Source organism: Gasterosteus aculeatus, chromosome 10 (genome assembly GCF_964276395.1).
Source record: "Gasterosteus aculeatus chromosome 10, fGasAcu3.hap1.1, whole genome shotgun sequence".
Classification (NCBI taxonomy): domain Eukaryota; kingdom Metazoa; phylum Chordata; class Actinopteri; order Perciformes; family Gasterosteidae; genus Gasterosteus; species Gasterosteus aculeatus.
In genome coordinates this window covers 4,421,386-4,431,947 of record NC_135697.1, presented here as the reverse complement: position 1 = coordinate 4,431,947, position 10,562 = coordinate 4,421,386, and the positions used below count along the sequence as shown (strand labels likewise).

General features: G+C 46.3%; 1 protein-coding gene across 10 annotated transcripts; it reads left to right on the top strand.

Annotated features, from left to right (window-relative positions):
• Positions 1-4,412: 4,412 nt before the first annotated feature.
• Positions 4,413-10,322, top strand: mbpa (myelin basic protein a). Of its 10 annotated transcripts, XM_078080807.1 has the most exons (8): positions 4,413-4,876; positions 6,348-6,443; positions 6,650-6,676; positions 7,647-7,667; positions 8,080-8,138; positions 8,815-8,898; positions 9,008-9,028; positions 9,374-10,322. In XM_078080807.1, the coding sequence occupies exons 1-8, from the start codon at positions 4,754-4,756 to the stop codon at positions 9,519-9,521; spliced, it is 579 nt and encodes a 192-aa protein (XP_077936933.1). In that variant the 5' UTR covers positions 4,413-4,753; the 3' UTR covers positions 9,522-10,322. The 10 variants fall into 10 exon arrangements, with proteins under 10 accessions (XP_077936933.1, XP_077936935.1, XP_040045308.1 ...); XM_078080809.1 differs by lacking the exon at positions 6,650-6,676; XM_040189374.2 differs by lacking the exon at positions 8,080-8,138.
• Positions 10,323-10,562: the final 240 nt, after the last annotated feature.

The following is a 10,562-nucleotide window of genomic DNA, read 5'->3' as shown; positions in this document are numbered from 1 at the left end:
AGCTCCACCACTATAACAAATGTCATTGTCGTCTCGTTTGGATGAAAAAGTGTGTCCACCTTAAGGTACAAACCCAAATAATTTAAAGTGACTTTATATAACTTTGCCATTGTAATCATCCATCAAAAGCATGGACATGAAGAAATGTTCCACCTTAGTGCGACAGAGAGTCGGTGCTCTTTCACACGGAGGCACGTGGTGTTCTGGGTCATCTGACAATCAAGATGTTTGTGTGTTGATGTTTATGATTTTGTAGTGCCAAAGATGATCGTCTGCATGACTTGTGTTTTCCCTCTGTGTCCTGTTTGCAAACATTAAATGTGATGATGATTTTACAGTATTCATTTTTCTAAAGTAAACACTGAGGCCTTATCTCAGTGTTTTATAATATCTGTGGTTTTATTTATGTATTCTTTGGAGAACTGTAATATACTTGCCCTCTTTTCAGAGTATAAAAAGCAAACGGCAGGACGCTGCAGATGATTATTGAGTAAGAGCGAACGGACGGACGGCCCGGTATCTCCAGCTGCACACGAGAAAATCATCACCAGCACAGGGAGTTGAAAGTATTGTTGTGTTATTATAAAAGCAATAAGGGGGGCACTGTGATTCCGAGCTTGCCAATCCCGTATGGGACATAGATGGATGTTACGTTCTACACGGCCCTGACATAGAGCTGGATAATAAGCTGCCCTATGGACGAATGCACAGTTAGTCCACTTCTGTGAAACATTTTGTCGTATTCAGTGACTCCGGTTGCACGTTTGCAGACAGCAGGGTCGTATCACAAAGCCGCTGTCCGCCTCCAATCCCGGGAGAGATTTACTGTTCTGTATCACGGGAAGGTGTGATATTTAAGTCATCACACGGCCACAAACTTTTTCGGAACATTACCCTGCAAAAAAAGGGTGACTTTTAGATCCAGATAACGAACCAAAGGATTCTGCTCGAGAAAATCTCATTTGTGTGGGGCTTTTTTTTCTTTAATGCACCTCGATACGCATACAATTCTTTTTTAAGAATGAATTCATATACTGCAGCGAATGTCTATGATTGAGGAATCGCCTCCATGTGGCTCTCCACGTGGCGATGGCTTTCATTTGCAGCTGGCGTTGCAAACAGTGCCGCGGCGCTGGGAGTGTTTGCCTGGACGGGAACTGGAGGAAACTGGAAGTATTTTTATGATCTATGTCAAAATGACATATTATATTAAAAAGAAAAGCATCATCATTTTCCAGATGTCCTGCAAAGATGACTGACTGTGAGAACCGTGACAACACAAAAGGCCTGAAATGTCCATCTGTGGCGTGTCAGGCTTTTCTTTCACAAATCTGACAGTGAAGTGGAAAATCTCCAGACGAATTTACGACAGAAAACGGCAAAAAGAAAAGATCACAGATCACAGATCACTGTGGAACCTCTTAAAAAGTCTCCTGTTTGCAAACACTCCCTCATTTAGAGCAGCGTTCGCTCGGACAACATCCTCTGCGGCTTTGTTTGACTCCAGAGAGAATGATATTGTTGAGATGCTAAACAAACGATAGCATTATGCTCAATCTCTGAGTGGCGGCTCGTGCCAAATGTTGATGGAATCGTTTGGCTTCCGACCACCAAGACATTTGCATCGCGTTGTTTACCGGCCAAACGGATCGGCTGTGAGGAAAACAAACCATTCGCAACTTAACGCTGATCCTGTTACTCCAAACAATGGAGGATTTTCAGAGACAACGGAGACACAAAATGCGTCAGAAAGTCAGTTTAGGTTTTAAAGGCAACAGCTCTTTGTTTTATCCAACACAAAAGCTGATGTTACACACATATAGATGGCGGAGGAAGTGAGACTCTTCTTGGTTCCGAGCATCCGCCGAGTGGGGACACCAGCTGCCGAGCGTCATAGCGATGTCCTCATCCGTGGACGCGGTAGGAAGAGGTCACCCAGGGGGACAAAGACACAGCGGCAACAAAAAGGCTTTTCACTCTCAAAGCCAACTCGTTGCCATGGATTTCACATAGAAGCCTGCCGCTACCTCGAGACAAATAAGAGAGAGGAACGAAGCAATTCAGCACTTCAGCTATCAGATTGCGTAACGCGTCTGATCTTCTCCGCCGACCTCGAGGCTTTAAAGCTTCCACGAGATGGATGTTCAGAGATTAATGATTGACTGAGAACATTCCTGTTGTTGTTTAATGGCAACTCTCAACTGACGTTGAGATATTTCTAAAGAGGGGACGGACCTACATTCATAACAGATCCGCCAGCTGCTTGTTTTAATTGTTTTCACAAACTCGCTGATCGCTGCATCTGTTTTCTCACACGGGGTTTGAGAAGTTATTAATCACAAGTTTTAAATAGTTACTGGAAAGGCCCAAACCGCGTCTGAACACGTGACGGCACAGAGGGAGGCTTTCTTCCTGCCTCTCCCTCCTGCAGCAGATAGATATTTGCCGAGTTGGCGTCGTTGGTCTAGATCAACATTCCTGCCGGGGGTTCGAGGATATCTCCCGCGTTTGTGTCCCACGGCTTTAAGGCAATGCCCGCTATTGTTTAACCCGCGCCCGGCCTCGACCTTCCAGCCCCGGGGGGACAAATCCAGGACTCTTCTGGACTGGAGGGCACGAGCGGCGCGGTCGGCCCACTCTCTGCATTCCTGTACCTTCCCCTGTCGGGCCCGTGGGTTCTGCGCCGAGGCTCGGCCCTGCAGACAGACGGAGCAGTGTGTGCGAGGCCGAGTGGACAAACACGTCCCCTTCTGAGCTCGTCCTCATTTTAATGTGTTTATACAAGAAGATATGCAACTATGCTGCGGCTGAATGCGGTCAATGTGAGGCACATGTGACCGACAAGCGCTTCACGTCTTTGAGTCGGTGGCTTTATCATGAGGGTTTATGGTGGGTAAACATGTGGCTCTGTGTATCCGGTTCAAGTTTAATGAGCCGGTTTAATGTCTACCATGGTCGCCATCTGGGTTTAACTAAAACATTAACAAAGCTTCAACAATAATTAAACCTTGGTATGGCATTATATAAAAAAGCTACGGATCACAATGTCCTTCGGACTCGTCATCCGAGAACCATGAACGTCTGCACGATGTGTCGGGCCAATGTCCTGACTGGATGTTGAGGAGATTTCCTTCTACGAGTAACTTTGACCCGCTGATGGCAATAAAGAAAAAACAGGAGATCCTCTGAGGAACATCACAGTCCAATCGAGGCTCCATCCCCATCCGTGCTGTCGATTGTCGAATTAAATCTTTAAAAAAAGTATTTTTTTACTGCATTTTTTCAGAATTGTCTGTCAAAAACTTTGAAACCCTTGAAATCGGTCAGAACTTAAATCAGTTTGCCATTTTCTCGTCTTATATTTCCCCATCTTGATTTTTGCTTCATTTTAAAAACAGCTTAAATGTGTCACATCGACTGTTTATGAAAACAGTTTTGTTTTCCATTGCTAAAAGCTCATTTACAATAAGAATCACACGTAACAACAAGTCATCTGTTCCAAAATATTAATATTCTGAAGCTGCATGGGTGTTTTCTGACACAACAGATCCGGCTTTGTTTGCTGGCTGGCTGCTGCGGTCGTGAAAAACGGGACAACGTCAAACAACAGCTGCAGTTACACTCAATAAGTGTCACGGATCATTTGAAATAAAAATCTGGTAATGTTGTTTGACATGGGAATAGGTGGTGAACAAAACAGTTTTCACTCTGACTCATGTGTTTGTTCGGCTGTTTCATTATTCTGAGAAGTTCATTCAGTGTTCTTGACAAAATAAGTCCCACTCTTTTACCCCATTTGATGTTTTGGACGATGTTGATCTTTAGACTGTGCAAGAGGCTTAGAACAGTATCATGATAATGATTGCAATATTATCAAGAATATTATCAGATCATCCTTTTAAGATGGTGAGAATTACAGGTTCTGATAATTGAATGGTGAACGCTTTTCAGAAACACCCTTTTCCTAAAGAAGTCGGAGGAAATGTCTTGTCTCAAAGATAAATTCATACAGATTTCCTCCCAGAACACATTTTTGGACACACCTCAGTGATCGACCTCACATATTTGTCCAATGATGTGGTTACATTCTGACCTACAACATGATGAGTTGCCCCATTCGTCTGTGATAACTGGAGCTCTGTGGATTTAAATGGTTCCAACATGAAAACAAAAGCATTCACAGGTTTATAGTATCGGACACAGATACTTGGCCTGTTCACAGGTTTCCACACAAGAAGCATTTTCTCGTCTTGCAGCCTGTTGAACTTGGTGACTGTACATCCAATTTAAAGACAATGCATTGAGGATGCACGAGGCCGATGCAACAATGGCCCCCACAGAGCGGCCGCTCTGCATCGGGGTGTGAGTGCAGACTCGGAGATAACCCTTGTTGTTATGGAACAATGGCCCCCGAACCCATGCGGAGGGCGGCAGAGACTGACACAGCCGCTGAAGCCCTCGAACAGAATGCCTGGAGCCCGGCCAGAGCCGAGGAGCTCACTGGCACAGCAGCCGCCCCCCCCCCCCCCCACACCACACCACACCTGACCCCTCCTCACGTCCCATGGTGCCCTGCGACCGGAGGAGGCGACACCTTCAAAGACGTCCCCCCCTGCCCCCCGGGGGGGGCACGTCAGAGCCACCCTGAAGGAGCAGCGGAGACGAGTGCACTGTGCACTGAGGAGCGAGTCGGGAGAGGACTGCCGAGCGCACAGAGAGAGGTCGACCCCACCCAACCTCAGCAACCACTGGCATGGCGACGGCGAGCACCTCGGGACAGAGCACCTTCGGGCTCGGCAGGAAAAAGAAGAACCCCGGGGTCATGGATCAGATTACAAAGTTCTTCGGAGGAGGAGACAAAAAGAAGAGGAGCAAGGTGAGTGCGGTTCTGGGCTCTTTCTTTTTCCACAACTTCTCAAAAGTTGAACTTAACGTCACACTCTGCGATCAGATCGTCGTCGTCGTGTTTTTAGTACTTTGACCATTTGTTACTAATTCAAATGCAAGTGACTGAAGACTTTAGTCATCCGCCATATTAATGAATTAGGAAAAGCAGTGACAATAAAGATGATACGCTGGGTTTATTGACATTTAAGAAAATATTTTAAACCCATGAATAAATACACACAGAAGGGATGTAAATCTCTTATTGGTTCAGCTTCTCGCTGACCTTCAACACAAATCAAAGTCAACTGCAAACACACTAATTTACTAGTTTTAAGGAGAAAAATGTGCTTTTTTCAGTTTGAAAGGCGGATGGCTGATGACTTCCCCTCATTAAGATCTGGGTTGACTATCATCTCATTTTGGACCTGCGTTTTCACACTAAGGCAGAACTCCAGTGTGGGCTACACCGCATTTTGGGGGAAGAAATGAATTTCCTTTTTTTGATGACGTTGAAATCCTCTTTTCGCCAACCAGGCTCACTTGTGCTGCTATTTGGTCTTTTCCAATTCGCAAGTAAACTTCGACAGAAGCCAAAGTTAAAGAAATAAGGTGGTTTGTAATGTCAGCGAGCCCCGGGGCTGTGAGGAGATAAAACCTCTTTCAAATTCACGATTCCACTGTGTGATGGAAGCGTTCCTTGGCAGCGAGAGACGCTCTCATGCAGCACGGCTCCTTTTCATCCGACATCCCGGCGTCTCTGGTTTTGTGGATTTGGAGGCATACAGACAATAAGTCTGTATCTTTTGCCTCACAGACTTTCTCTCTTCACCAATTGAAAGCCACAAAGGTGCATCGCTGTATGTGAAAGGCATCTCTTTAGGCTGAAACAGAGAAGGAATTAAATGTACTTTTTGTCGCAACGCACCAAGGTTTCTTTCATACAATTTCCCTGTAGTGTTTAAATGGCCGTCTCACCCGATGACAGTGCTTTTGTATGTACATTGTGAGATGTGAACGTCCTATAGTTACTGTTATTATAACATTAGGAGGTGAGGTGCAGCAGGGACCAATTCATGAAAAGACAACATGGTTGTTAATGCGAGAAAAACAGAAAAATCCCTTTTTTCATCCCTTTAAGATCACATCGCACATTCAGTGTCTTTGTGTTTTTCTTTCATTCTTAAATAAGTATGCAAAAATCAGAATATGACCAGCACTTATGCAAACCACCGATTTCAACCAATAATATTCAGACATTTCCGTCCATGAATCGATTTTCAGCTTTTCACGGGACGTGAGGTGTGCGGATCCACAGCTGCGTCTCGCACTACATCATAAAATCAGGATTTTATTTAAATCCCTCATGTAATTGTACGCTGCTGAAATGTTCCGTTTCACCGGGACTTTGCAGTTCTAAAGGACTCAGATGCAGTCACTTGACCTCCCTTTGACCCTCACAGGGTTCGTTCCGGGGTCACCTGGCCACTTCACCCCAGCAATCCTCCGCTCGCCGCCGGACCAATGAAAACGCTGTGGTTCACTTCTTCAGGAGCTTTGTGAGTTTGTTTCATTGAATCATTTCATGTTGTAGAAAAGTCGAGCTGAGATTTAGTTTCTCAGCTGAGAACCATTGGGTTTGTCTTTGAATTAAAGGTATTATTCTGAGACAAGAGGCAAAAAAAAGTCTTAAATTTACTTTGAATCAAAAGAGCGGCAGCTCAATCATTCACTGTTGTTGTTGTTGCTGCTCGGTGTCTCTCAGGTGTCCTCTCCTCGTCCTAAATCCAGGGTGAGTCTCCTTTTCTACCTCATTAATACCTGTTCTGCTGATCACTCCAGACGTGTCGGTGCAGCGTCAAGATGCATCGATGACTTTCATTGTTTCTGATCACATTTTTTAGACAGAACTTTTCTTCCTCTCTTTCAACTACAGTTTTGTTTTTGGTGTTTTGTTCGATGTCCACAGAAAACCAGTGTAACGCGTGGTCACAATCGTGTGTGTTAGCGTGCTAATATTTGCTAATGAGCAGTCGACCCTTTAGCCTCACAGCGATCCAAATGACGAACTGGGATCTTCACCAGATGATGGCGCTGGTCGCCGTCCTCAGGAATCATCCTGCAGGTGCAGGGGTCTCAAACTCAAATCAGGTGCGGGCCAGATGCCGCCCACTTCGACCCGACGCGGGCCAGACCTTTACGGTCGACGGGGGCGGCGGCGGCCCTGACGGTCCGACCGGCGAGCGGTACGGTCGACGGTGGGTTTGCGCCAAAGTCGCCCCGTTGGGCCGGATGTGGCCCGCGGGCCGGAGTTTGAGACCCCTGCTGTAGAGAAAATTAACTTTAAATGTAAACTCACCGGCATGTACATCGGGGGGCTTAACAAATGAACCACACAAAAGCCATTCGAATTATTTATATCAAACCTAGTGTCAACAGAGTGAGTTTTAGTGTCAACAGAGTGAGTTTTAGTGTCAACAGAGTGAGTTTTAGTGTCAACAGAGTGAGTTTTAGTGTCAACAGAGTGAGTTTGCTCAATGCATTTTTCATTAAAGAAAAGAGAAATAAATTCTTGACCCGTGTTGGTGATCGCCAGCGCAAATCACCCATCTTCCACTAACATACCAGCACATCGCCGCTCACCTTGCCATCTAACGTCTTCGACCGGATGATTCTGCGAGGAGGCGGACGCTGCTCCCACCGCACGCCGCTCGCTGTTCCTCGTCTCACCGTCTCACTGTCTGTTTCTTTTTCATGTCCAGTGGAGAGACGCCCTGGGTTTGGTACGTCGCAACTTCCCTTCTCGAATCGAACAAAAGCCTCATTTCTGACCTCCCCTCTGTGTGTGTGTGTGTGTGTGTGATTGTCTTACCCCATTTAAATCCGTCCGTGGAGACCTCCTCCGCATCCTGACCTCCCGTGACCTCCCGTGACCTAACCCTCCTTCCTTCGCCTCCCCCACCACACTGTGCCTATTCCTCCTTGAAGAGAAAAAACCTTTTGAATCTGAGCGCAAATCAAATCAAGACCAACATAAAAAGCTAATTCCGCGGCACCCGCGTGCAGCAGTAAGCCGCCTCTTTGCGGCTGCAACGGGGAGACCGCTGTGATTCGGTCGATCGCTGAATGAGAGTATCGGCACATTAATCGGTAAATTAATGACGTTGCAATAAATTCTTCTTTGCTTCAATCCAGAGCGACTCGCTGCCTCTGGATGACTTTGAAACTGCTCGACTTTTTATGAACCACAACCGGTAAACATTTTCTCTTAGGACCTCTTGGCCTGCATCCCCCCCCCCTCTCCCCCTCTCCCCCATTCCTCTGTAACACCTCCACCCCCTGTGCGCCGGGGCGCGAGTCACCGGTCCATCCGTGTTGGCTGCCGGCTCTTTGTGTCTCTCCCTGTGCGTTATTGGACAGTGAAGAGTCACGCGTGTCCTCTGTGTGCGTCATTGTGATTCCTTTTCTTTCGTCTCCCCCCCTGGAAGGTTGTTGTTACCCGAGTCTTGGTTCTCCACGCGTGTCTCACACTCACAGTAGCAGACGGGACAGCTGTGTCTTCCACTTCACACTGCTGGAGCGGTTCTGTTTTGTGTGTCCCCCCCCGTCAGCGTGGAGTAACTGCTATAAATTCAAACATTTAATCAATCTGAGTGAATAGGATGGATGGCAACACAACACATATTTTCTTCATTTTTAATTACTTTTTAAATGCCAATGGATTTTTTTTTTTATTTAAAAGAAATAATTGTGTCCCGTATAAGATTTTTAAAGTGTTTTTTGGGCCTTTGGTCAAAGCAGTGAGACGTCTGATTGCTCTGCTGAGATCGAATGTGTCTCCTCTTGAAAGAGGAGTGAGTTGAGGGTTAAGCGGTGGCAGAGCAGCAGGCTTTCAGGCTCCATCTGTGCTCACGGGGCCTCTTTTTTTAGGCCTCGTCCCCGCGTCCCGAGAGCGCAAAGTCGCCGGTCAGGAGACGCAGAGACCAAAGCACACTGTCCAAGATCTTCAACCTGGTGAGCTTACCGCCCCCTACTTGTCTCACAGAAATACACCCCCCCTCGCTGTCTGTCACGGCTTCATAAAACACTGTCTCCTGTCTGTGTTCGACCCCAAATGCAACAGTGATGCTCTCACCAGAGACCAGTGAGTAGTGAACAGTTACAGTAATGATTCACCATCTCATTCATCATCGTAATAAACTAACCAGCCTAAGGAGCGACATATTCCACTTCCACACCTACAGTACATCCCAGATATTAAACTTTCCTCACAACCGTTCATTCATTTCTACCTCGACTTTTCCGAGGGGGAGATTTTCAATGTGGACGATCTCCTCAAAATCCCAAACAATGCAACGTTTTCGACAATCAAATCTCTCGTGAAGGTTCTGCAGTTCTAACTGACAACACTACTTCAGGCTGCTGTTACGAATGCCACAGGAGACTCTCTCATCCTCCTCCTCCCTCCTGTCTGCTTCTTCTCCCCAAGGGAGAAACCAAGTCCCGTCCACCCCCAAAACGCTGGAGCACCATCTTCTAAGCCCTCGGCCGAGGACGAGGCCGCAGACCCGGCGGGACGAGGGAAAGGAGGGGAGCAGGCGGCGGACTCGCGACCTCCAGAAACGCTAACCCACTAACACAACCCCCCCCCCGTGTGTGTGTGTGGACGGTGACGTTGAAGGAACACCACCCCCCCTGCAGCTTGGCGCTCCCATGGTGCTAGTGTCCAGCTGTCTGCGGCCTGTGTTTGCTTTTCCTATTCGCTCCCCGTCGTGTGCGTTTTGTAGTCGAGTGGCGCCGTGTGACCGAGCGATGTCCGTCTGTGGCTGCTGTGAAACGTTTGTCGCCAAGCATTTGAAAACACAACTGGAAATCTGCAGTATATGGACTATAATATTGTGTTTAATACTGTGCCAGCCACTGTTTTTGTTTCATCGTGCTTTAGTGTAATTAATGCAGATGTACAGTTTGATGAAATGAATAAAAAGGCCCTTTTCAAATGCACTGTTACGTAACCAAAGAACCCTCGTTGTTTCCTATGTTGTAGCTTCTGCGTGGATCTCGTTTATTGTGAGTTATCTGGCTGCATCTTACATTGAGTTTGAGGTTTTAACGTCCTTTGTGTTTCATCTTGAAGATGACGGTTGGTTTAATGCGATGGCGAGACAGGAAGTGGTTTGAAGGTTTGAGGTCGTGACCCCGAGGTGGGACGAGGAGTACTGAAGGTCGAATTCAAATGTTCTGACACGTATTTTGTTTTGTTCATAATAAATGACATTGCCACTCTCGTTCGTACATGTTTGTATGTTGACTAACAGGATGGGCAGTGGAACTGTAAAGGCTGTATTTTTTCTGACGTCCTGTTTCCTTTTTAATGCTCAGCCTAACTAAAAATAAACACATTGTGTCTCTCAGCTATTAAATGTTTTCAAATCCGACAGCCTTGTTGTCTTTTCTTTACCTTTTTACAGATCTCTCTTGAATGAGCCACATTTATGCTTTTATTCTATTTCGGCTTGAGCGGTTTAGTTAGCTTTAGCTGCAGCAAGAAAACTATTAGCTGAGCTTAGCTTAGCATTAAGACTACAAACACTGCACAAATTTGTTTATTCCATTCAATCCAAAGTGGCACATTCCCCTTTCTTAAAATGAACTACTGATCCATGTACATTTAGAAT

What these genes read in the sequence shown, in the direction of transcription:
- mbpa (XM_078080807.1), top strand. Translation starts at nt 4,754, where the DNA reads ATGGCGACGGCGAGCACCTCGGGACAGAGCACCTTCGGGCTCGGCAGG. An exon ending in TGTCCAAGATCTTCAACCTG is followed by an intron (nt 8,899 to 9,007) that starts GTGAGCTTACCG and finishes CAAATGCAACAG; the next exon opens with TGATGCTCTCACCAGAGACC. An exon ending in GATGCTCTCACCAGAGACCA is followed by an intron (nt 9,029 to 9,373) that starts GTGAGTAGTGAA and finishes CTTCTCCCCAAG; the next exon opens with GGAGAAACCAAGTCCCGTCC.